The sequence below is a fragment of the Macrobrachium rosenbergii genome, chromosome 26 (assembly GCF_040412425.1).
Source record: "Macrobrachium rosenbergii isolate ZJJX-2024 chromosome 26, ASM4041242v1, whole genome shotgun sequence".
NCBI classification, from domain to species: Eukaryota; Metazoa; Arthropoda; class Malacostraca; order Decapoda; family Palaemonidae; genus Macrobrachium; species Macrobrachium rosenbergii.
In genome coordinates, this window is record NC_089766.1 from 8,238,993 (window position 1) to 8,264,324 (window position 25,332).

The 25,332-nt window shown below is 35.8% G+C and overlaps 2 protein-coding genes across 10 annotated transcripts in view; one reads left to right on the forward strand and one right to left on the reverse strand.

Annotated features, from left to right (window-relative positions):
* LOC136852997 (uncharacterized) overlaps nucleotides 1-20,065 on the reverse strand; it is a 106,073-nt gene extending 86,008 nt beyond the window's left edge. For 3 of the 6 annotated variants that reach the window (XM_067128116.1, XM_067128114.1, XM_067128109.1), the window contains exon 1: nucleotides 6,974-7,289. In XM_067128116.1, the coding sequence (XP_066984217.1) occupies nucleotides 6,974-6,978 (5 nt within the window). In that variant the 5' untranslated portion in view covers nucleotides 6,979-7,289. Of the gene's footprint in view, nucleotides 1-6,973; nucleotides 7,290-7,812; nucleotides 7,950-19,544 lie in introns of those variants that run through there. The other 3 variants (XM_067128113.1, XM_067128112.1, XM_067128118.1) reach the window with 3 other exon arrangements.
* The window catches only part of ArgRS-m (arginyl-tRNA synthetase, mitochondrial), a 187,876-nt gene that overhangs the window by 129,906 nt on the left and 32,638 nt on the right, over nucleotides 1-25,332 (forward strand). The window lies entirely within an intron of this gene.

Sequence of the window (25,332 nt, forward strand, 5' to 3'; positions counted from 1 at the left end):
ATACTGATCGTATAAGGCGTATCTATGCGATCAGATTTTGCAGCCGCACACGAGAGTTCCATGATATAAATATATTGTTGATAGAATAACTGGCTTCATTTTGCGTCGCTAACGGCGTTTAAGAAGACGCGACTTGGGTTTTGCGATCAGTGAAGTTAAGCGGCTTTGGGTGGTCAGTACTCTGGAAAGGTGACCGCCACTGAATCCCTGTCTTACGCTCTCTCTCAGTTTTCAAATGCCTTCTTTATTTTTATTATGAAAAGATTTTGCATATATATATATATATATATATATATATATATATATATATATATATATATATATATATATATATATATAGAAACGTCTTGTGGTGATTTTCAAAAGCTTTATTAAGCGACATAACGGAGTCGATCCATCATCACAGCTGAAGGACAGACACACATAAAACATATAATAAAAAAGATTCATCCTAAAAGCCAAAATAGTTATAATAAAATAAAGAAGAGGAGCACAAATTAGTAAAGAGAATGATCATTTCAAGTGAAGGAAGACGAGGACTCGAAGATTCTGGTACAAGAGCTTCTAAACCATTCCAAATTCGACTGAATGAGGATGTTAGGAATAATCACCTTAAATCCCAGAAAGTCCTGGAAGTAGAATATCCTGTAAATCCTCCATGGCTTATCCCAGAAGCATCAATATGTAAGAAACTGTTTAACAAAAAGGACTGCACTGTAGAAGAGATTAGGGAAAATTCTTAGAGCACGATGTTACCCATACTAATTTTACAAAAATTTATACAGATGGATCTAAGTCAGATAGTGGTGTTGGTTGCGCTGTTATCCTTGGTGATACAGCGTACACAGCTAAATTACCTGACTCTGCATCAATATTTACTGCCGAATTAACAGCCGTAGTGTCTGCCTAGATTTAGTTTTTCAAAGTAGTGACTCTAATTTTGTCATATACTCAGACTCTAGAAGCACCTTAGAAGCTATTAAAAATTTAATAGCTTTCATCCATTAATTGAAAAAGTTCAGGAGTGGCTTTTTCGTATATATTGTCGACGTAAATCAGTCTCTTTCTGTTGGGTCCCTTCTCACGTGGGGATTCGCGGAAACGAGATGGCAGACGGAAGCGAAAGCTGCTAGTATTTTATCAGAAACCTCTTTTAGAAAAGTGCCTCATACAGATCTAAAAGGTCCCATTAGATCTTATGTTTTAAGTAAATGGCAAGAAAGGTGGACTTCTCCCCTTCTTGCCAATAATAAGAAATATAGAAATATTAGGGATAATGTACTACCGTGGTCTTCGTCATTCCAGCTTGACAGACGAACAGAGGTTATTTTAACGAGATTAAGGATTGGGCACACTCGTCTAACCCATCAGTTTATTTTAGAAGGAAGCAGCCCTCCAGAGTGTGCTTACTGTGACGAGACACTAACAGTGGAGCACATTCTGGTGGTCTGCCCCAGATATTTTAACAAAAGAGAGAGATATTTTCAGGGTAAATCCCTGTCTGATATTTTGGGAGATGAAGCAGATATTTCTGCTATCATCTCTTTTTTAAAGTGTATTAAAATTTTTAACGATATTTAATTTAATTTATTACATCACGTAGAATTTTAATGACATTATTTTTTTTTTGTATATAGCACATCATTCATTAAACTTCATACCCTTATTTATTGGTCACATCACTTCATTTTATTTATTAATCATTTCCTTCATGAATTCATAACTTTAACATAATTTATTTTCTTTCCATTACGGCGCTGAATGGCCTTGTTGGCCCCAGTGCCTGGGCTTTTGCCCTAAATATCATACATCCATCCATCCATCGGTACTTTTTAAATGAAAAGGCCAACGGTGCACCTTTGTTACCAACCACTGAAGCCCTTGCTCCGACAGCCAAAGCCACCAAAGTAAGCGAAAGGACAGTTAGAAGGATTTGCTCCAAAGCAAATCAAGAATGGTGGTCAGAGGCTGAACACAAGAAACCTATCTTCCATTCACCGACAAAAACTCAGCCTACAACAGTTACGAATTTTGATGACTTTGGTAAGTGTGTCCTGAGAAGAACTGTACTGGAATTTTACGAAAGAAATGAAATCCCTACACTCTGCAAAGTTACGGAAGAGCTAAGAGAGAAAATATCTTACAATAGTAGCACTGAGTCACTTCGAAGAGTTCTGTTGCAGATTGGCTTCCGATTTTCGCAAGTTGATGGCCGCAAGTTCCTTATGGAACGAAGTGATGTTGCTGTTGCTCGCACGAAATTTTTGAGAGAGATGCTGCAAGTCAGACAGTCCTTCGAAAACTTCGTTTTCCTTGACGAAACTTGGGTCAACCAGAATTACACTGTTGCAAAGTGTTGGACTGACATGGCCTCCAAACAAGCAACAGGAGTAAAGCCGCCTACTGAAAAAGGAAATCGCCTCATCATTCTTCATGCAGGAACGAAAGAGGGCTTTGTCAAGAATGCTGAACTAATTTTTCAAGCAAAAAATGATGGTGATTATCACAATCAGATGAATGCTGCAGTTTTCGAGCAATGGTTTAAGGCTCAATTGTTACCCAACATCCCCCCGAAGTCTGTAATTGTGATGGACAATGCATCCTACCACTCGATGGTGCTTGAAAAAACCCAACATCATCTTGAGAAAAGAAGCGATAAAGGACTGGTTGATAAAGAACGGTGCACATCCACGTGACGACATGCTGAAAGTGGAGCTCTATGACCTCGCCAAAAGAAATGTGTAATGGAAAGAAAACTTTCGTGATTGACACACTTGCTTCAGAAGCAGGACATAAAGTTGTACGACTCCGCCATACCATTGTCAGTACAACCTGATAGAGCTTATATGGACTCAGGTAAAACTGACATTTCAAGAAAAAACACATTCAAAGTTGCTGAACTTAAGCATTTGGTCAAAGAAGCTTTAAGCACTGTGACAGCGGAAAACTGGAAGCAGGCAATAAAACACACGGAGAACCTTCAGGAACAAGATGCAAAGCAAGACGTAGTAGCGGTTGAGAGATTTATCGAGTCATTCGTCATCAACATCGAGGACAGCTCAGACGACGAATCTTCTGATTAAACACCATAGAGAGGATTAGGCCTACTGGGGAAACCTCTATAAAAAAGAAAAACGCACCTAGACTTTTACCTCCATGGTGGTGTGGAAACAAAGTCAAAATGAGAGCAAAGATAAGTCTGAGAGAGAGAGAGAGAGAGAGAGAGAGAGAGAGAGAGAGAGATAGGGGTGGCGGAACTACCTACCTGGGGAGACGTGGCAACGGTGCGAAAAAATCCAGGCTAAACGAGGCCAACGCCTTAGCGGACTAAAAGGCTGAGTTTGACCATAGTCACTTTTCCTTGCCGTAGGGACGCCCTACAACTGAAAACGTAGGGACTTTTTAAATTTTTAAATGAAAATATATATTTTCGTTTAACTGCCCTTCACCTTCAGTGCTACTCCACTATAAAACCCATATGAACTACCGGCATTTTACGAAATCGCGGACTGGCTACACCAATCTTGATAGAGATGTCATGATAGCTATAAAAATGGATGTATGACAGAGAGAAAGTTGTTTTTCTGTATATGGTAAATTTGTATTCTGTCGTGTCTCTAATTATCAAAACATCAAGAACAGGAATTTTGTTGTCTGTTTCCCATTCAACTTTAAATTTGATGCTAGGCACTAATGCATTTAATTTTTAAAGAAATTCATTGAAATTGCCCCCTTATTATCCCAAAATGTTAAGGTATCATCTATATATCTCATCCACAGCATGTCTTTAGGTTTTACTGCATTTATTATTACAGTTTCAAAATATCCCATGTATAGATTGGCTAAAACAGGACTTAAAGGTCTGCCCATGTTGTTTGATACACATAATTAAACTATCTTTATTATTTTATCTAGGGCTAGTGGGAAATGATCTGAATAGGGGGCTAATTTTTCCCTCAAAAACTGTAGAACGTCCTGTTTTGGTACTTTTGTGAATAGGGAATCTACATCTAAGCCTAGAAGTTTTATGTTATGAAGTGGTATATGTGCTTCTTTGAATATGTGACAGAAATCTTCAGAATGTTTAATGTGACTGAGAGAAAATGTGCCTAAGAAAGGGGGAAAGGAGGCCTCCTGTTAACCACTTAGAAATTTTATAATTGAAAGCTCCGGCACATGAGATGATAGGTCTGAATGGAAGATTATGGGTTTTGGGAAGGCCATAAAAGTAAGGTTGTTTTGGGTTAATGACTTTAAATTTCTCCAGTAGATCAGTGCTCTTTTTGTCTACAAAAGAGCATTGAACTACTGTTGAAAGATTTCTACCAAATCCCAGGAACGTCCCTCGATTGAATTGCTTAAAAGGGAGGAGGAGGAGGCAGCAGCCTCCTGAGGAGGAGGAGGAGAAGGCAGCAGCAGCCTCCTGAGGAGGAGGAGGAGGAGGCAGCAGCAGCATCCTCCTGAGGAGGAGGAGATAGCAGCAGCAGCCTCCTGAGGAAGAGGAGGAGGAGGAGGCAGCAGCAGCAGCCTCTGTTATTTTACTCAGTGAATCAACAATAAGTGTTCTTTGAGAACTCCGATCGGCAGCTGCATTGCGCGAGCAACCTACGTAACGGTAAGTCTGGAATTGACAAGATTTTTGTTGATTTGCTAGTATCTCTTCCACTGTACTTAAATTTTTCCATTGTTTCCCCTTCAGCCACCATTTACAAGAGAACCTGGTATAATCATATTTCTTTTATGAAGTCTGGTATATGAATAATGATCATTGCCTAGTGAAAATTGCATAAGCTATCCCCATGCAGTAAGTAGGAATTAGGGAAAGCCAAGTGTAAGTAAATTTCAGGCAAACCTTGGATCCTGATCACCATTGTTTGGAAGAGAAATATCCGTTACCAATACTAAAACTGTGTACGATATCCACTAGAATACAAACATTCATTGCATTATATTTTTTTTTTACGGAAGCCGGGAAAATTGACTGTCAGACATTGACTAAAGGTTCATGTAATTTCCTTGCTATCACAGCACATTCTTTCTATGTTGGGACTAGGTGGGAAGTGAAGGGGTTTTGATGTAATTCCATTGTTACAGAAGTAATCCAGTTTTCCATACGTAGTTCCGACTGGCGACCTAATCCAAGTAAGTAATTGTCTGTCTTTTGAGGGTAACTTTTAGCTGCAATTGACAGTTTACGTGTGTCCTTGGCAAAGCAGGGCTACATAACTTACATTAATTAATTAAGAAACTCATCAGCCAAAGCCCACACAACATATATATATATATATAAATATATATATATATATATATATATATATATATATATATATATATATATATATAAGCAAATCCACAGGAAAATGACAGGCAGAAGTTCAGTGCCAAGCGCTTTCACGTTTGTTGACGATGGTCTGAGCACAAATGATTTGTGCCCAGATGTTGTGTTAATAAATGTGAAAGCGTGGCACTGAACTTCTGCCTGTCATTTTCCTGTGGGATTCGCTATACACTGAAGTCACGTGCATCTACTGTGATTTTTAAAGCATATATATATATATATATATATATATATATATATATATATATATATATATATATATATATATATATACTGTATATATTTATTTATTTATTTATTTATTTATTTATATATATATATGCAGTTGTTATAGCCACAATGCCCTCTTAACTTTCTCGAATTCTTTCGCACGCTTTGTAGTGACAAGTATCCAAAAAAGCGTGAAGAATTCGAGAAATTAAAGAAGACATTTTGGCTATTACAATTACATATGTATCTGGTAAAAGTGACCAGTACACACACACACACATATATATATATATATATATATATATATATATATATATATATATATATATATACATATATATATATATATATATATATATATATATATATATATATATATATATATATATATATATATATATATGTCATTCTATTTCCTTCTTCCATCCGGATGGCTTATTTCCGTGTTAAGTCCTTTTAACCTTATGTACTTTTAACCTTATGTAATTTTTTTTTTTAACTATCATAACTGTTGATTTAATTCATTCGTACGAATGTTAATTTTGTGCTGTTTCTTTTCAGCTTGAGAATGAGACTCCAGTCTTGAAATGTCGCGCCCTATGTTTTTAATAAACCATCTTCAAAGCCTTTCAGGATAGGTCTTTTCCCATGATTTGGGTATTTGTTCAGATGTTTAGAAACTACCTGCTTTATATATATATATATATATATATATATATATATATATATATATGCGTGTGTGTGTATATACGTATGTACACAGTGCACAGTGTATATAGTGTATGTGTGTATATGAATGAGTGTATAATTGATATCAATACTCGCATGGTCTTTATTCCTTTGCAAGTGTGTATTGATATTAGGACTGAAATTACCAAAATTTCCGCAAACACGAAGCTCAACTTTGTCGGATTATAGTGAGGGCCGAATATTAAAAGAAAACAGTAAGGAACAAACATAAAGAGTAAAAATTGTTTTCCAGTTCGAAAACAAACCTTCCGAATCTGTTTGGGAATTGAGACCTTTCGACGCTTGTGCTGCTTCTCTCTATAAAAACATAAAAAAAAAAAAAAAAGGAGCGGTTACAGTTTCGTATGCTGTGGGTTTCGTCTGCCGATATCCTAGCCGAGACCCACCACCAGGTGGCAGTGGGTACCGGCTAGAGAATCGGCAGACGGATACAAAAAGATGGCGACGCAACCGGACGAAACCGAACCTAGGACGGCGTGCCCTTACCTGGCCGGGGGGGCTTCGCCACCCCTTGACCCCCCCGCCGACCTAGGTCGCCACCGAAACTAACGAAACCGTCCTAACCCAACATAGGACGGCGTGCCCTTACCTGGCCGGGGGGGCTTCGCCACCCCTTGACCCCCCCAGAAGGGCCGTGAAATTAGTAAATATATAACTTTTCGAAATAGCACGTACCTCATTCGAAGTCGGAATCGGCGACATTAGACCGCATTTTGGCGGGTGTTGAAAAGGCTTTATTTAAGGGATATGCACGTTTAATTAATTCGAGGAAAGCTTTAACGGGGCAAGGGACGACGCTGCCTTCGTCACACTTGCCACAAGTCCAGCTGAAATCGTCAAGTAGGCCACTTTTCATTAGGTAAACCAGCAATGAACGCTCTTCGTGACATAAGGGTCACTAGATTCTTAGCCCCAAATTCCACGTGGGTCGGATACGACACGGAAGACACGAAAGTAGCCATGTTAGCAACTCTTGAACCCGGGAGAGACTGAGGAACTTTCGCGGCCGCGGGGCATTTCGGGTCGTTGGTCGTCTGCAGTGTTGCCAGATGGCATCATCCATATTTCTGGGAAAAATTGGGGTAAAAATTCTGAGATTTCTGGGAAACTTCAAATTATATATATATATATATATATATATATATATATATATATATATATATATAATTTTTGTGTATATGTATGTAGGTGTGTCTGTGTGTATATATCTATACACGTATGTATGTATGTATGTATATGTGTATGTGTGTGTGTGTGTGTGTGTGTGTGTGTGTGTGTGTGTATACATGTATACATATATATATATATATATATATATATATATATATATATATATATATATATATATATGTATACATGTATATATATATATATATATATATATATATATATATATATTGTGCATATTCAAAGTACATATATACATATAATGTTAAAAAGAAAAAAAATGTGATGAAATAAAAGGAAAATTGAACAGCTAAAGTAACATCAGTGGATTTCTTAGAAATACTAACCTTAATTATTTCCTGCAAGGCCATCAGTTGATTTGCATATGTCGGCATTCATTTTTTAATCATCTTGTTTGTCACCTCAGTATCATAACAAGAACGGTTCATCATAAGACGCCTTGTATGAAGTAATCCAGAAATAGTTTCAGTCGATAGTCGATTCCTAGTCTTTGTTTTCATTCTGTTAACGGAGGAGAACACCCTCTCAGCTGTAGCACTCGAATGCGGAAGACTGAGTAGAGAGATCATGAAATAAGCAAGGTTTGGAAAGAATGGTGCTCCATCACCAGTCGTAGAATGTTTCACTTTCACCCAAAATTTGACTGGTGTTATACTTATACTTGGGTCATCCAACACAATATCTGAGTGAGTGTTCCGAAGCATACGCCATTCAGTATCAATACTTTGGATATTTTCCTTGTTAACAAGATGAGGGAAATTGGTTATTAGAGGACCTAATGAAGAAATGCGTTTTTCTCTGACAACAAGGAGGTCCAATGCTTCTAAATGTTTAAATACAGCCTTATTAATGGGAACCGTTTTGAGATTTGCAATGCTGCTTCAATGAAAAAGTCCAAACATCTCAGTTTAAAATGATTAATAGCTTCCTTTGGAGTTGATTCAGTTTGAGAAAGGGTCATTTCAACTGAAATTCCAAAATACATATCATCCAATTCTTTGAAATTACCTGGATCGCGAGGTCGAATGTCTTGCAGTGGAGTTTTTTCAATATAATCATCTTTCAAATAACATTCTAAAATTGCTCTGTATGACCTTGAGACAGACTTATGGAGGGTGTGTATTTGAGAAGTCTCAGATTGCACTTGTTTGTTAAGAGTATTAAATATGGGCAGAACAAAATCGAGAAACTCTAGACAAAGTTTTGTTGTGGGATCCTTTAATTTCATAAGTATGTTCTCACAGGCTAATAGTCTCTCAATACTGCATCTGTAAAGTACAGTGTTAATGCATTATATTGTTCAAGAAGTCTGGATACGACTGAATGAAGCGAAAGCCATCTAGTTTGACAAGGATGGAGTAACTTTGGGGTTTTACATTTACAAATTCTTGAAATTCTTCAAGAACACCTAATCTCTTTGGACTACATGAAAAATAAGAATGCACGTCACGAGCTAAATCCTCAATGCCTCTTGGTAATTTCAAACATGCGTATGATGCACAGAGCGCGAATGAGTGGCATATACATTTTCATTATAAACAAATGAGGAACTTCCTCTTTTAGTAGTGATGACAGAGAATGATGAGCGCCAAGCACTGTATTGGCACCATCTGCGCCAAATCCAATTAAGTTATCTTTATAGGGAATTTCATATTTATTCAGAAAATTTATCAAACTTGTGTGCAGTGCAGTAGCAGAGCCATCCTTCACTGGAATTTCACTTGCTTTCACTGACTCATTCTGTTTCTGCTTTTTGCTTGTTGATGCCATGTCAAGCAGTGATGGCTGCTTTCGTAAGGAAATAGAATTCTCGGTGTGTTTCTTAGAAACTGCATGCTTTCTTAAGTCAGATCTGCCAGCTTTAATGTTAGATGAACATTGCAACTTGTACAAAATGCAAAAGATGAACCTCTGCTACTTTCTGAAGCCACTTTTTAAATTCTTCTTCACTTTCCCACAATTTTGAATACTTTTGATTATATTTCCGCTGGCTTTTTTGCCGGAACACTAGTAGGTGTTTCATAACCACTGCCATCATCAGATGATCTATCCATTTCAATTTGTTTCCAGTACAACGAATTATTGTAACAGTAATGTCTCACTATGGTGAATACGCAACACAGACTGCTAAGACTGGTCACTGGACTCAATGGTCAAGTATTATGAAGTTGAACGCGGGTAAAAGTTGCGAACGTACACAGTCAACGATCATGGCTGTAACATGTTCAATACGTTGCGCAGACTCGGTAAATCTCATAGGATATTAATATGAATGCTAGTAAAAGTAACGAACTTACACAACCAACGATCACGGCTGTAACATGTTCAATACCTACTTACACAGACCCGGTAATTCTCAGAGGAATAATATGAATGCTAGTAACATTAAAGATCTTACACAAGCAATGATCATGACAGTGACATGTTCAATACATACTTGAATACTCTCCCCATACCATATTTCAAACGATGCCCAACCCCGGAAATCTTTGTCATACCCGAATGAATATTTGAGGATCTTTGCACAATCAAATATTTTAATAATAATGCAAGTTTGATGATATACTATTTTTTTTTCAGAGTACAGAATTAGCGTATATTTCAACATTTTAATGATTGTATTAAGCATATCAGGTGATGTATAAACCTAATTTAGATCATATATATATATATATATATATATATATATATATATATATATATAAACCTAATGTAGATCATATATATATATATATATATATATGTATATATGTATATATATAAAAACACACACACACACACACACATATATATATATATATATATATATATATATATATATATATATATATATATATATATATATAAAGAGAGAAATATTGCATATTATGATAGATAAGTCAAGCAGTTTATCCCCAAATGCTAAGCTGCATATCAACGATACATTATATATATATATATATATATATATATATATATATATATATATATATATATATATATATATATATATATATAATAAAATAAAATAAATGTGTGTGTATGACATTAACAGAAAATACATACAGTGCCACGAGGTTTATCATTATCAAACAACTTCAGGTAAAAAAAAATGTGAATTAGAAATACAAATCTGGCATAAAATTGACAACCATGAATGATCCTATGCAGTCGCGGCAAGGGTTCCCAGGTGATACCACAGCTAACCTTGAAAACTTCTATAAGAAGACCGCCAATTTGCCAAACTGTGGGAAAACGCCAAATCTGAGAACTCAGATCGAGCCGTATGTATGAAAATGGGTGTACAAAAATTTAAACACTCATCCTATGTGCATTTATGCAGAGACCGCACTACTTTTCAGTGACATTACGGATAATTCTGGATATTTCTCCAATAAATTCCGGTCACAAGCAAAATTCTGGAGATTTTAAGCTATACTGTAAAAAATTCTGTAATTCTGGAATCTGCTAAAAATTCTGGAGAAATCCAGACTTTTCTGGGAATCTGGCAACGCTGTCCAGGCAGTACGGAAATGTGGCAACGCTTCGAGTTTCGGTCAGTACGTTCTTCCTTGAAATGAGCTGATAAAAGGGTTAACGAATATGCTGAAATAAATGCTATAGATGATAAGGTAAAACCTTGAATTAGTTTTTTATTGGTTTTCTAAAACACCCGGGCACAAGTAACTAAGCTGGTTTTGAAAATATTGTGTTTTACATGCAACAGGTCTTTGCGGAGGCAGTGTTGCCATCCGCTTTGTAACTAGGTTTAATTTTTTCTTTCATCTGTCTTTCGGGGGGAAACCATAATCTGGTAGGAATCAGGCAGGAACGAAATAACAGTCAGTCAATCATCACGATGGGAAAGGTAAAAAAATTGTCGAGCTCTAATGCATAATTTAATAGTAACTGATATTGGTACATGGCACTACTACAACGATTGCTTACGTTTCCTAGAATATCGGTGAGCTCATGCTCCCCAACGACCACAACGTAAACCGTATGGCACGGCTCTAGATAAAAAGCGTTACGATGAAGACGCCCACAGATTACATAAAATACACAACTGAGCTACTGAAGGCACATTGTAGTAGTTACTGGGTTCACAGGTTGATCTTGTGAAGTTTGATTTCATTAAGAAAAGCCTTCCCAGAATCCATGAGTAACTATACAGTACAAATAGTTGTGTTTTCAGGTGCTCCCTATTTCCACACATTAACTGGGAAAAACCTTATTTAGATTCGTGGTTTATTTGGCCAATGTGAAAATGCAATTTGAGGTGGTAGATTTGGCATTTATCTCTATGCGGCGTTGGCTTCTAAATAAGTGAGATATATGTATATACATATGTATGTTTGTCACACACACACACACATATATATATGTGTGTGATTTATTCTTTAACAGAAGACAAATTGAATTTATTTTTATTTGCTTGTATTTCATTTTGTATATTATATTATATATATATATATATATATATATATATATATATATATATATATATATATATGGTATATATGTATGTATGTATGTTTGTACATACGGATGTGTGTATGTATGTGTTGCCTTTAATAACGTTTTAAATATTCACCTTTAACATCAAAACTACCATAATCTAAAAGAGAACAAAACTATGCTGCATGCAGTGTCTAGAAGCCGCATTAGTTAATGAATGCATAATTACGGGTCCAATTACCGCCTGCCCTTTCTCGCGGATACTTTTTCTTTTAGTGGGCGAGTGAGGAATTCCTGCGGTGTCAAACGTCTCATTGTTATGATTAAAATGTTACCTTGTTAGAGCCTGCTCAGACAAAAACCAAAAAATAAAGGTTACTTTACGGGTAGCAACGAAAACATATTTGACTCCACATATTTTCCATACAAACCCTTTTATTTTCATAAAAACAAAGAGATATGACAACGTTTGCCCGCCGTGCCAAACCTCAATTCCACCGCCCCAGGAGCTTCTTCACCTCAGAAACAACAGTTACAGCAAGGGGGCTGTGTAATTAATGGTCAATTATTTTCTCTCTAAATGATGAAAATAGTTTATTTAACCTGAAGATGCACTGAAAAAATCCAATCACGTTTCCAGCCGAATCCCCCTCACGATACTTAAGTGTTAATGCATTAAACACATTATGATATTATTATAATAAGTATGATTATTATTTCATTAAGGACACAAAGAAAGAAAAATCATTAAGAACAGCCAAAAGCTACTCAACGTTGTTTCTATAGAGTTTAGAAAGCGAAGTGAGAAAAGTAAACGAACGTATACAGTAGTTGCTGACCGCCTCTTCAGACGGCGCAAGCTGGTCAGAGGTTCTTGGTTTTCATTGCTTTCATTTTTCTGTTACAGATATCAATATAATTGTGTTTTCAGTAATGTGAGAATAATATTAGTGATGTTGGTCGCGCGATGTTGGTTGTAGTGAAATAATGATATTGTTATTATAATTTTCACAGTATTAGTAATAATATATAATAATAATAATATGAGATCTGTATCACAACCGGATCTCTCTCTCTCTCTCTCTCTCTCTCTCACCGTGTCTCACGCCTCTGTGGCAGGTATCCTTTGATAAAAATTCATAAAATGGTGTTTTAGTGAGAATTTGAGCTAAGTTACTTCTCTCTTCTTCCCTGTGACATCGCGTGTGCTTTTCCGTGTCGCTAATTAAACTGCTTGGCCGTTGTCTCGTCTTTCTGTCCCAGCTGTCCTCATCATATATATACACACACATTCTGTATATACTGTACAGTATATACATATATATGTGTATACATATATATACATTTATATATATACATATATTAACTTTATCAGTTACACAATTATCTGTGCATTAATACAATTACTGACAGGACCTCATTGAAACTGGATGGTATCTAGCCGAGATATTATTCAATAAAAGTTACAAGCTTTCCAGGACTAACAGTCCTCATTGTCGAGTATATAAAATATACTACAGAGGTCCCACTCACAACAGACAAATAGATTTCAACAACAAAATAAAGCTTCCATACGATGAAAACATCCAAAAGGCCACCGAGCAACTCAGTTCTAATAATCCTTTCATTTTGCATTATCCCAAATCCATCGGGAGTTCGCTCGTTAACGTATACTTAAATAACAAAAGGGAAGAAGCCGGAGTTTACAAGATACCGTGTAGTAATTGTCATGACATCTATGTAGGCGAGACAGGTAGATCGCTCTCGCAAAGAATAACAGAGCACAAAAGATCAGTACGTTACGCCGGAGAGTTCGGGAATTTTCCTACATATTAGAAATACAGAGCATGTCATTAACTGGAGTGGGGCGGAGTTGGTTTTCAAGAGTAGCTGTCCGTACAAAAGAAAAGATGCTGGAATCTGCTATCATCAATCAAACCAACAATATGAACCTGTCAGGAGGACATTGGAAATCGGACGCCATTGACACCTTAATCCTCGGACCCCTTTTGAAGAAGATGACCCAAGAAACGCGACCGCCAGATCCATCGCCAAACGGGAGCTAATGAGGCCAAAAACCACTAGGGAATTTGGTCAATCTCCTCCTTCTTAAGAAACGCCACCTCCTTAACATCAGGCCTAAGGCCACACCTTCATGTTTTTGTATATATACCATTGTAACTTTCCACCTGTCCATATTCTACCAGTGAACAGGGGCACAGAAACAAGTGCCCGAAATATATGGTTTCAACGTTTAAATAGTGTTTTATGGGCCTTCTTATTTTCATGTGTGTGTGTGTGTGTATAGAAGAAAGATGTTGGTGCAGCCGGACCGCATATTTCCCAAGTCTGGAAGAGTATAAGGATAGGGGAAAATTAGGACCAATCAAAGCGAGCGGAGCTGATCCATGACGTCACAAGCCACGCCCTTTAGCTCCTTGGTCCCATATCCATTACTGCCAGTCACGATGCCTAAGAAAAACTTCCCAGTTTCACAGCTTATGTCTTGTATGACTTATACGTTTTAGTCAGATACATCTTAACATAATGCAACACTAATTTAACAACATAATATTCTTCAATTGAGATACACCGTGAAATATATTATGCATTATTGGCTTCTCCCTCTTGGCAATAGTGGTCAGTGCCTGTTAATTCCTGCTCGCAAAGTCGATATTTACTGCATACGTAATATTTTCATTCTGAGTTTCTAAATTATATACTTGAAAATGTATGTTTAATGCCATTTATAAAGAGTTGCGATCACTCATGAATCAAACAATACACAAGATGGTAAAAATGATGGTATCTGACCTGTTTGTAGTGGAAAATAGAGAGAGAGGTAGCAGGCTTACGCTACGGTTTTCTTTGGACATATGCTATTTCGCAGTAATGCACATTACTGTGCATTGTATAAAAGCAATATACTGGTCATTACTAGGTCATGAACAGGAATCAGACTGATATAGTCCCTACTATTTACAGGGACACAGTATCAGCTTCATTCATTAAATTACTTCAAGAGCTAATGTGCCCTTAATTAAGGAAACCTATGGCATTGTTGCTTTGGCGATCTAAGTTAGCCTACTGTAACCAAATATAATTACTTGACAAACTCATCCTGTCAGTAGCTAATCTGAAAAGGTTGTTTTCAAGGTGTACTTGATAGGCTGTTGTAAAAATTGCCTTTTGAGGTGGATTCCCTTTTGATAACCTTCCAAATGTCCTTACCTGATTGGTCTTGTCATTCATTGTGTACAAATATATAAAAGTTTTTTATTGAATATTTTTTTGCTTTTGATTTTGACTTTTCATAGTTTGTGTACAAATAAATAAAAGGGATAATACAATTTAGTACTGAATATTTTTAGCAAGCCCTTACGTGATTTATTTAATTTATATTTTAATATATTTTAGCAAATCCTTCGTACTTGTCATTCATTGTGTACAAAGAATTAAAACGAGTGTTTCATTAGTATTTAATATTTTTGCAATGATAGAGTACAGAATACCTATTTATGGGTTACAGTAGACTTTTACTGAGCTGAACTAAAGCAGAATTGAGGCATAAATTTATTAGAAGTGCGATGTGCTTTAAAATTAATATGGGTGACAATTTTTTTTTTCCAAAATCTCTTTTAACGGAAAATTTTATACAAATATTCAACATGAATTAATTAAAGCCAGGGATAATGGTAGTATATGAGTATACCACTACTTTCATACAAGCTCACACTCAATAGCCAAATGTATGCCTTGAATTAATTGCATAAATTTGTCATCAAAACTGTATCCTCCACATTTCATTTAAGCATAAGGCAGTTATTATTTTAGGACTGTACATAATACCTTTTTATAGCCTGAAACAACAGGCAGTAACGCCTGGAAAACATTCCATGCTCGAGTAGGCCAGTGGTAAACGTTAAGATTGGCAAAATCCTTATATACACACACACACACACATATGTGTATATATATAAGTACATACATGTATATAAATATATATATACACACATACACATATACATATATGTATATATAGTCTCGGTAATTGGGCGGCTACTTGGAAATCTTAGCTTAATGATTAATAACATTGCCAAGACCAGGAAGAACATTCTTTATTGTACAAGCTTTCGAGGTATAAAACCTCATCATTATTCTTAATAATATATGTGAAAACCATTTATCAGTGTTTGGACTTAATAAAATAGACTTGCAAAAATTATTACATTTAGCAACTGCTGATGGCATTTTTACTTTTGATGGTAAATTATATAATCAAATAGATGGCGTAGCTATGGGAAATTCCCTTGGACCTGTATATGCGGATTGCTTCATGGGTTATTGTGAAAGGATTTGGATGTCTGAATGCCTAGTGCTTTCAAACCTTTGTATTACCGTAGGCATGTAGATGATACTTTCCTTGTGTTTAAGGAATTATCACATGTTGATTTGTTTTTTAATATTTTAATTCTCGTCACCCTAACATTTCTTTTACTTGTGAGACGGAACAGGATAATAAGTTGTCATTTTTAGATGTACAGGTATACAGAAATAGTGGCAAATTTGAGACCTCTGTTTATAGGAAAAGTACTTTTACGGGCTTGGGATTGAATTACCTGTTTTTCGCCAAAGTTGTATAAGATGAACTCAATACGCACTTTGATTAATAGAGCCTACAATGTTTGTTGTGATTTTAATTTATTTCATCAAGATATGGTTTTCCTCCAGAATTATTTTTCTGAAAACTCATATCCCATTTTTGTATTTTACAAAGTTCTGAAAAATTTTTTAAATGAAAAGTTTTGTCCCAGACCGGTGTACAGTACTGCTAGTAAAGATGTAAAGTACATTAAATTGCCTTACCTTGGTCATAGTAGCTATATGGTCCGAAAAAGTTACAAGAAATACTTAAGCAATGTTTCCCTCAAATCAGTTTCCGGTTTGTTTTCTGTAATCCTTTACAATAAGATCACTTTTGAGAGAGAAGCCTACTCTGCCTGTGGACCTTAATTCCTGTGTCGTTTACTTGTTCACTTGTTCGCAGTGTGGTCTGCGATACGTGGGATCTAGTTCCGCTGGCTCAGACACAGAATTTTGGAACACAGAGGTCTTTCTTTTAGGTTTCCCCTTTCCAAACCACCCTTTTCTGCCATTAGAGAACACAGTTTAGCACAGGACCATCCTTTCACTGACCTGGATTTTCGGGTACTGTCTTTTTGTTCAAATAGACTGGACCTTTTAATTTCAGAGTCTTTGACTATTAAAAGATGAAGCCGGAATTGAACAACAACTCGTCTGGTATTCAACTAGCTATCGTGTAATTTCATAGTAGGTACTCAATTAGGTCGTTAAATATTTTACTTTGTGAGTGGTAGTTTGTTTACATTTCACTTTAGTTTTATTTTCATATTTTTATGTTTGTATTTTTAATTTTTCGTTATTTTACGTCTCACCCCTTTTAGTTTGTATTTTTACTTGTTCATTTTATATATTTCGTTAGTATTTTTGCTGAAGATTTATTATGACAATTCATTTTATTGTAATTTTATTGATTCTCATCCTTGTCGGTTTTTTCAGCCTGATGATGAGGTTTTCTACCTCGAAAGCTTGTACAATAAAGAATGTTCTTCCTGGTCTTGGCAATATTATTTATCATTAAGCTATATATATATATATATATATATATATATATATATATATATATATATATATATATATATATATATATATATATATATATATATATATATATATATATATATATATATATATATATATATATATATGATGAGAATTCATTTTTGACAGGTGTGGTTATAATGAGGTAAATGAGAACTCAGTCCTGAAACATGAGTTTTATTCCATCGTTTCGAGAGGTCTTCTTCAGGAACTGACAAAGTACAGGTAGTAAAGTACTGTATATATACAAAATCATATTCCCTAGGGCTGCACTAATGCTTTAATCTCCTTACCCTACCCACACTTGCAGCCCTAGGGAATATGATTTTGTATATATTTGCTATAACCTGTACTTTATCAGTTCCTGAGACTTCAGCCTTCGAAACATTGGAATAAACTCATGTTCCAGGACTGTTCTCATTATCTCCATATATATATATATATATATATATATATATATATATATATATATATATATATATATATATATATATATATATATATATATATATATATATATATATATATATATATATATATATATATATATATATATATATATATATATATATAATATATATATATAATATAGAACATTACAGGTATGTAGCCCTGAATATATTGATGATGAAATAGATAAGATTAGGAATGCAGGCAAAAAATTGAAATATCCTGATAGTGTATTAAACAGTGCATATGAAGCGGCAAAAAGACTATGTATCAAACCCAGAAAGAATCTTACAACACAAAAAATTTGCTTGTTCTGCCTTATAATAATAGTATGAAAGATATCCTCATCTTCTTAAGAATTTTGGTGTTAATGTCGCATTTAAGAACAATACAACAATGAAAAATGTACTTATCAAGAACTCCCCAGACAATATTAAAGGGTGTGTATATAAAATTCCGTGTAAGTCTTGTGACAACTTTTATATTGGCCAAACCGGGAAAGCACTGGAAAAAGAATTGAACAACATAAGAAATGTGTGAGATATGCACAAGGGAACAGTGGTATATTTGTACATGTTAGTGAGAACAATCATGCTATCAACTGGGAAGGGGCAAAAGGATTGTATATTCTAATAATGCACTGGAAAGGAACATCATTGAATCTAGCTTCATAAAAGAAAGTTACAACCATAATATGAATATCAGTCAAGGGATGTATAAACTTGATCCTTTAATATCAAAAGAAATTTGTAAATTGTTTAAACTTTAAGGTAGGCAGTAGAGATATATGAAAATAGGATTATCATATTTGTAAACACAGTACGAGGGTAGTAATGTTAATGAGTTTCCAAACTCCGCCTCCATGACACCTGTCAGGTGTGGATCTGAGGTGGGGTATGGTCTGTTTATCAGCAATGTCCCCTGAGAGTCTATTGTGATTTTTAGCCAAATGAGTTTTAAAGGCCACTCCTACCTCGACACCGGCCTGAGTGGGGATATGGAGCCTCTAACGGTTGTGTATGTTCGTCAGTACTGTTCTTGTAGTATATATATTTGTGACTTCTCACACTCTATATCAGTCCTTCGTCAATGGCTTGAAATAAAGTCGAAACCGGTTGGACCTACACCCTGTTTCTTATTTTTCACCTGTGGTGTGATATATATATATATATATATATATATATATATATATATATATATATATATATATATATATATATATATATAAACACACACATACAATACTTTACAGTACAGATCCTTGGGGGCTAAAATGGACTTAATGCTGAGCTGAGACTTAAATTTATACAACAATGAAAGCCAAATAAAACAAACTGCATTGAAATAATATACAGGTAAATGTTCAGAGCTTGTTTATATATACATATATATTCAACTCACAAGAAGTACTTTAGGGATGAGAAAAAAAGTATACAGCACAGTCCAGCACATAACACCACATCCTGTCAACATTTTAGCAGCAACTTACTTCAGTTGTCCTCTACCTCAGTGACCACTGTCATGCGACTTAGTATTTGCAACATTGCACTGTACATTCTGAGCAAGGGTGCGGGGACGCTTTGGGTTTGATGACATAGCTGATGCTGGTTGACGTCCTTTACTGAAGGGGGTTGCTCCTCTTGGCATTCCTGGGGATCGTCATGCTGTTGTAGTTGGTTGGCAAGGAATCTTGCCACGACCAGCTCCACTATACTGTATGTCATCGACGAGCCAGCACAATTCAGCAAGTTGTTCAGCTGATTTGTAGTTTTAACTGAAGGTATTCGCCGAAGGAATTTTTGCAGGGCCACTTCGGTTTCTGAATTACCATACTGGGCAGTTGTTTCAACTTACAATGTGGAGGTGTCACCAATGCCCAAACCCCAACATGATGCACACAGTCTTGTTCATATTTAATGTCAACGCTTTTAAAGCCGTCACTTTCAAAGTCCAAGATTAAATTCATCTTGATGGGAGCCGAAGTGCCGCGAAGTTCTTGGCCTCCTGTCCGGAGTCTGTAGTGCTAATTGCAGGTCAGATACTGTAACATCATATTTACCATACCATAATTTTTACTATCTTGTGTATTGTTTGATTCATCCCATGAGTGATCGCAACTCTTTATAAATGACATTAAACATGCATTTTCAAGTATATGATTTAGAAACTCGTGATGAAAATATTACTTATGCAGTAAATATCGACTTTGCGAGCAGGAACTAAAAGGCACTGACCACTATTGCCAAGAGGGAGAAGCCATTAACGCATAATATATTTCACGGTGTATCTCATATGAAGAATATATTGGTTAAATTAGTGTTGTATTATGTTTAGTTGTATCTGACTAAAATGTATAAGTCAGACAAGCCGTAAACTGTGAAATTGGGAAGTTTTCTTCGGCATCGTGACTGGCAGTAATGGATATGGGACCGAGGAGCTAAAAAGAGTGGCTTGTGTCATGGATCAGCTCTGCGCGCTTTGATTGGTCCTAATTTTCCCCTATCCCTATACTCTTCCAGACTTGGGAAATAAGCAGCCGGACCACAGAACAAATCAGATAAGGGTGACGGAGTGAAGGTCGTTCATTAAGACGCGCTTCGTAACGACATTGTTACATTCTCAAGGCTAAAAGCGAGGGAAAGAAAGTACAGTTTAAAAATACATGGAATATACAATTGTTTCTTTTAGAGTCTCAACATAATATAGACATGAGTCTCCTTCTTCGTTCTCCAAATTTGGTCTGAAGGGTGCTTTCATTTGATTTTATTTTTCTTTGCTTTTTAATGAACATGCCTATAATAATATGTTGAGACTCTAGAAGAAAAAAATTGTATATTCCATGTATTTTTAAATTGTACTTTTTTCTCTCTCTGATTTAGCCTTGAGAATGTAACAATGTCGTTACGAAACGAGTCGGCATAATAAATGTGCCCTATTAATGAACGACCTTCACTTCGTCACCCTTTACTTGATATAATATATACAAATTATATATATATATATATATATATATATATATATATATAACATACTATATATATATATAAAATCATACATAATACTATTAGTAGGAAGGGTTGAGAAAGTCATTTTGGAAGAAAAAGTTTGAACAGGTGACAAATACAAAGAATGAAGAGACTGCAGCTAAGGGCGAAGGAATGCTGCAAGGACCTCAGTAATGCCTACAATTGCACCATGTGGGTGCACAGATTACACTCCAATTTAGGGGGGTGTTAATTTAGGTAAAATATATGAAAGAAGGGGGGGTAACATTTCATGAATTATTGTTGCGAAATTTTACTTGGTAAAGAGCTTTCTAGGATGCATTTCAATAGTGGATTAAAAGAAACTCTACATTAAAATAAGATTTATTAAAAATACTTGTACAGAAACCTGATATAAAAGTACATTCAGTTGTTTGCTAAACTATCACGGTTTCACACATCCTATGTCAGCGGGTAGGTACTTAGACACCAATGACAATTGCAGTAACGGTTGATTATGGCATCAGTCTCAATTTACACCATTGTTATTATTATTATTAATCATTATTATGTAAGGGATTAGACCCTCTTTTAAGCATGTTTCGTTAAAAAGCATGGCAGCATTAGCGGAATTGATTTTATACAAGGTCTTTTCAGTTCTTCTAGGTTGACATCTGATAAGAGCAGGCCGATGTACATAATCTGGACAAGGGGAAAGGCAGTAGTTCTCAATAGTAAAATACAGTGGTCACTTTTATTCTGGTACATATACGCAGGCGAAAGTTTAACATGGGGCAATCGAAGAAACTCTACGGTTTTGACACGCCATGCTCAACTTCTGTCTGTGCGTACAAAAGTACAAGTAATTCTATTCAGCACAATTTCCTTTTCCCTTATCAAATTATGTCCAAAAAAATGCGGCCAACTCTTGGCAGATGGAATATGAAAAGAGAATAGTGGGAGAAATGAAGACCTTGGCATAAAATCAGTTCCACTCATGCTGCCATTCTTTTTAAACACATTATTATTATTATATTATATATTATTATTCAGAAGACAACCCCCTATTCAGGCCTGTACCGAGGGGGGGAGTGTGGTGACGACCCCCCAAAATTTCTGGAAGTCCATATTTTCTGTGACAATCCTTTCCATTGAACTGTACTTATGAAGTAATAAATAACAATCTTTTGTTTTTGTGGCAAGTCTTCTTTTATAAATTATAAGTAAAATTCTGTTAACCAAAGTCAGTACTTTGAATAACATCTAATCGGGTAGAAGGGCATAGACCGCATGCCCAGGAATTTCATTCTTAATATAGTTCTTCACTGGAAGGTGGAGGTAAGGCTCTTGGCTAGCACGCTGTTGGCCCAGCGTTCGACTCCCCGACCGGCCAATGATTATTGAGAGGAATTTATTTCTGGTGATAGATTCATTTCTTGTCATAATGTGGTTCGGATTCCACAATAAGCTGTAGGTCCCGTTACTAGTAACCAGTTGGTTCTTAGCCACATAAAATAAATCTAATCCTTCAGGCCAGCCCTAGGAGACCTGTTAATCAGCTCAGTGGTGCAGATTAAACTAAGAATTTATGCCAACTGTAATATAACTAAATAACATTTTCATGTGTTTCATCTTGTATATACCATGCAATGACATACTGTATATAGAAGAAAAGGTCCAGTTTTTGGAAAAACGACCCCCCCCCATAAGAAACTTTGGGTATGGGCCTGCTATTCATATGGAACAAGCCTACTGATACCTTTTCCTTGAAATTCAAACTTCCCGCTGATCTCGCTCCACTTAGCTACCTAACTTCTTTAAGCGTTGTCTTTCTATAATATTCACTGTCCCTAACGTCTGAGCCAGCCTCGGATAGCCAAGGATGTGGTCTAAGTGCTAATCACTGAAACAGTGAAAATAACATCTTTGTGCACTGGTATGTTTAACAGACCTTAAATAATTTCTTCCAGCTGCACTATCATAAGATTCTTATTACAGAAACATAAACAGCATACCTGTGGCATCGGATACATAGTTACAATGATACTCAGCAGGTATCATTCTGTAGTATAATTTTTGCTCCTGTACATGAATTACCTTAAGGAAGGAGGAATCAAAAGATGTGAAAGTGCTATTAAATATTTAGTGACTATTTGACTGCCATCACACATATAGTAGAAATACTTAGGTTAGAGCCAGTAAAGTACATTACAAATTCTTTTCCTGCAATAGGGGCACAAAACACAGCTTTAGATGAAATGACGTGGGATAGGTCTGCAATGGCAGAGAATTCAAAATCTTGCAAGGCTGCTATTTTACTGATTCTGATGTAAACTTCTTTTGTTTCTTCTGTATTTTTATATCACGATATCTCCAAAGATATTGTTACAGAGAAAAGGACAAAATATCATGCGCTTGACTTTCAGGTATGTTAATTAATCATAATTCTGCAGTACATCAACCTTTTCCAGTAATGTGCCCACATTAGTCTTTAAAATTATGAGTATATGATTGCATTAGGGAGACAAGGCGTCCAGTACAATGCTGGATATTATAGGTCTGCTGTGACCTGACAGGGGTTGTCCAGCTGCTCTCTCTCTCTCTCTCTCTCTCTCTCTCTCTCTCTCTCTCTCTCTCTCTCTCTCTCTCTCTCTCTCTCTCTCTCTCTCTCTCTCTCTCTCTCCACTAGTCTTCAAAACTACTCCTGATTAAATTATCTGAGAGCAACACTGAGCCATATATTTTTTACATTATAAAGTTATATGACCTTTGAGTCTTTCCCGAACTCTGCCAGACCTCACCCAAAGTATTTCTTTTCAAAGGAAAGGTGAGAATTTGCATATGCTGAAACTGAAGAAGTTGCAAATATAGGCTGAAAGAGGCTACAGGAAGTGGCTGAAAAGGCAAAGGCAGAGTACACTGCAGCTGAGGACTGAAAGGACTTCCAAAAAAATCAGTACAGTATCATCTAAAGTGTGCCGAACAAGGCACACTGTAGGAGGTGTCTATGGATGGAAATTAAACAGAAACAAAATTGCAACTCATGCATGAGTTGCAATTGTACAGCTATGCTAGCAAACAAAAGGCTTAAGATTGATATTAAGCATAGGTCAGAAGTGAAATTTACACACTGAATGTCTTCATACCACAAATTGGAGTAAATTCAGGAAAAAATCACTACAACCAACAATCATTTCAGCAACAAAAACCTTCTTAACAGCAAACCTGTTTCTATATGGGTATACCAAAAATATTACCAAATTTATGGTAACAGTAACATCTGGTATCCCTTTCATGGGCATACTGGGCATGCAAGACCATGCAGGCTTTCATTTTGGAATGTAAAATAAATTTACACATCTGAAGACTGAGAGTTACAATACTGTACAGTATTTAGAATTCCTTAACTTGGTAATATTCACAACACCTTCATTTGGTGACACCATCAAATGAATCTAAAAATTTATCTAGAAAGAACTCCCAAAACTAGGGTGTACTTGAAGCACTAAATGCTCACGTTTAACCTAAATGTACAGTATATGAATGTAAAATGGTTTCAAAATCTTCTTACAAAGAATAGACACAAAGGCACTGACTGGTCATCAAGAGGTTGCCGTTTTTAAAAGAAACTAAGGATCCAAATTTAAGAATCGCTTGTGTAGTAGAAAATGTCAGTGGATTACTCAGGTACAGGTAAAAGTAGGAACATTCACTATAAATGGTGATACCCATACAAAGATATATATCTTAAAAAAAGAGGGTGTTACTATAACTTAGTCTATCTTTTCATCGGCTTCTGTGATACCTTTCCCTTTACTAAGCTTTACAGCTCCCAGAATCATAAGCCTCAACCAATGGATCTGGGGGAGCAGCACCAAAAGACATCCCAAGTTACAGTGAAGGGGAATCCTCCTGATGACATCAAGAACGTGAAGCTTGTATGTGTTACCGTAGGTGATGTACATGAAAGGAAACACCATGATGCGGCATAAGACAAACGACACTATCATTGCTATTCCATTCAATACGTACCACCTGAAAGAAATTGAAGGTATGCTGCAACGTTCTATTCATTGGTACGTTTTGTACTCTCACTGGATATTTTAATCAGAATTCACATTTTTCTGTGAAGAGAAAACGAAACTTGTTCAGCTGTACTGGTAGAGAAATTCTGTACACTATCTTACTATATAATACAGTACTAAATTATTTCAATAACAATTTGTAATCATGAGTTTTAGGTATACTGTACAGTATACTGCTGTAAAAAAAAATTAAAATTATCTTAAATGT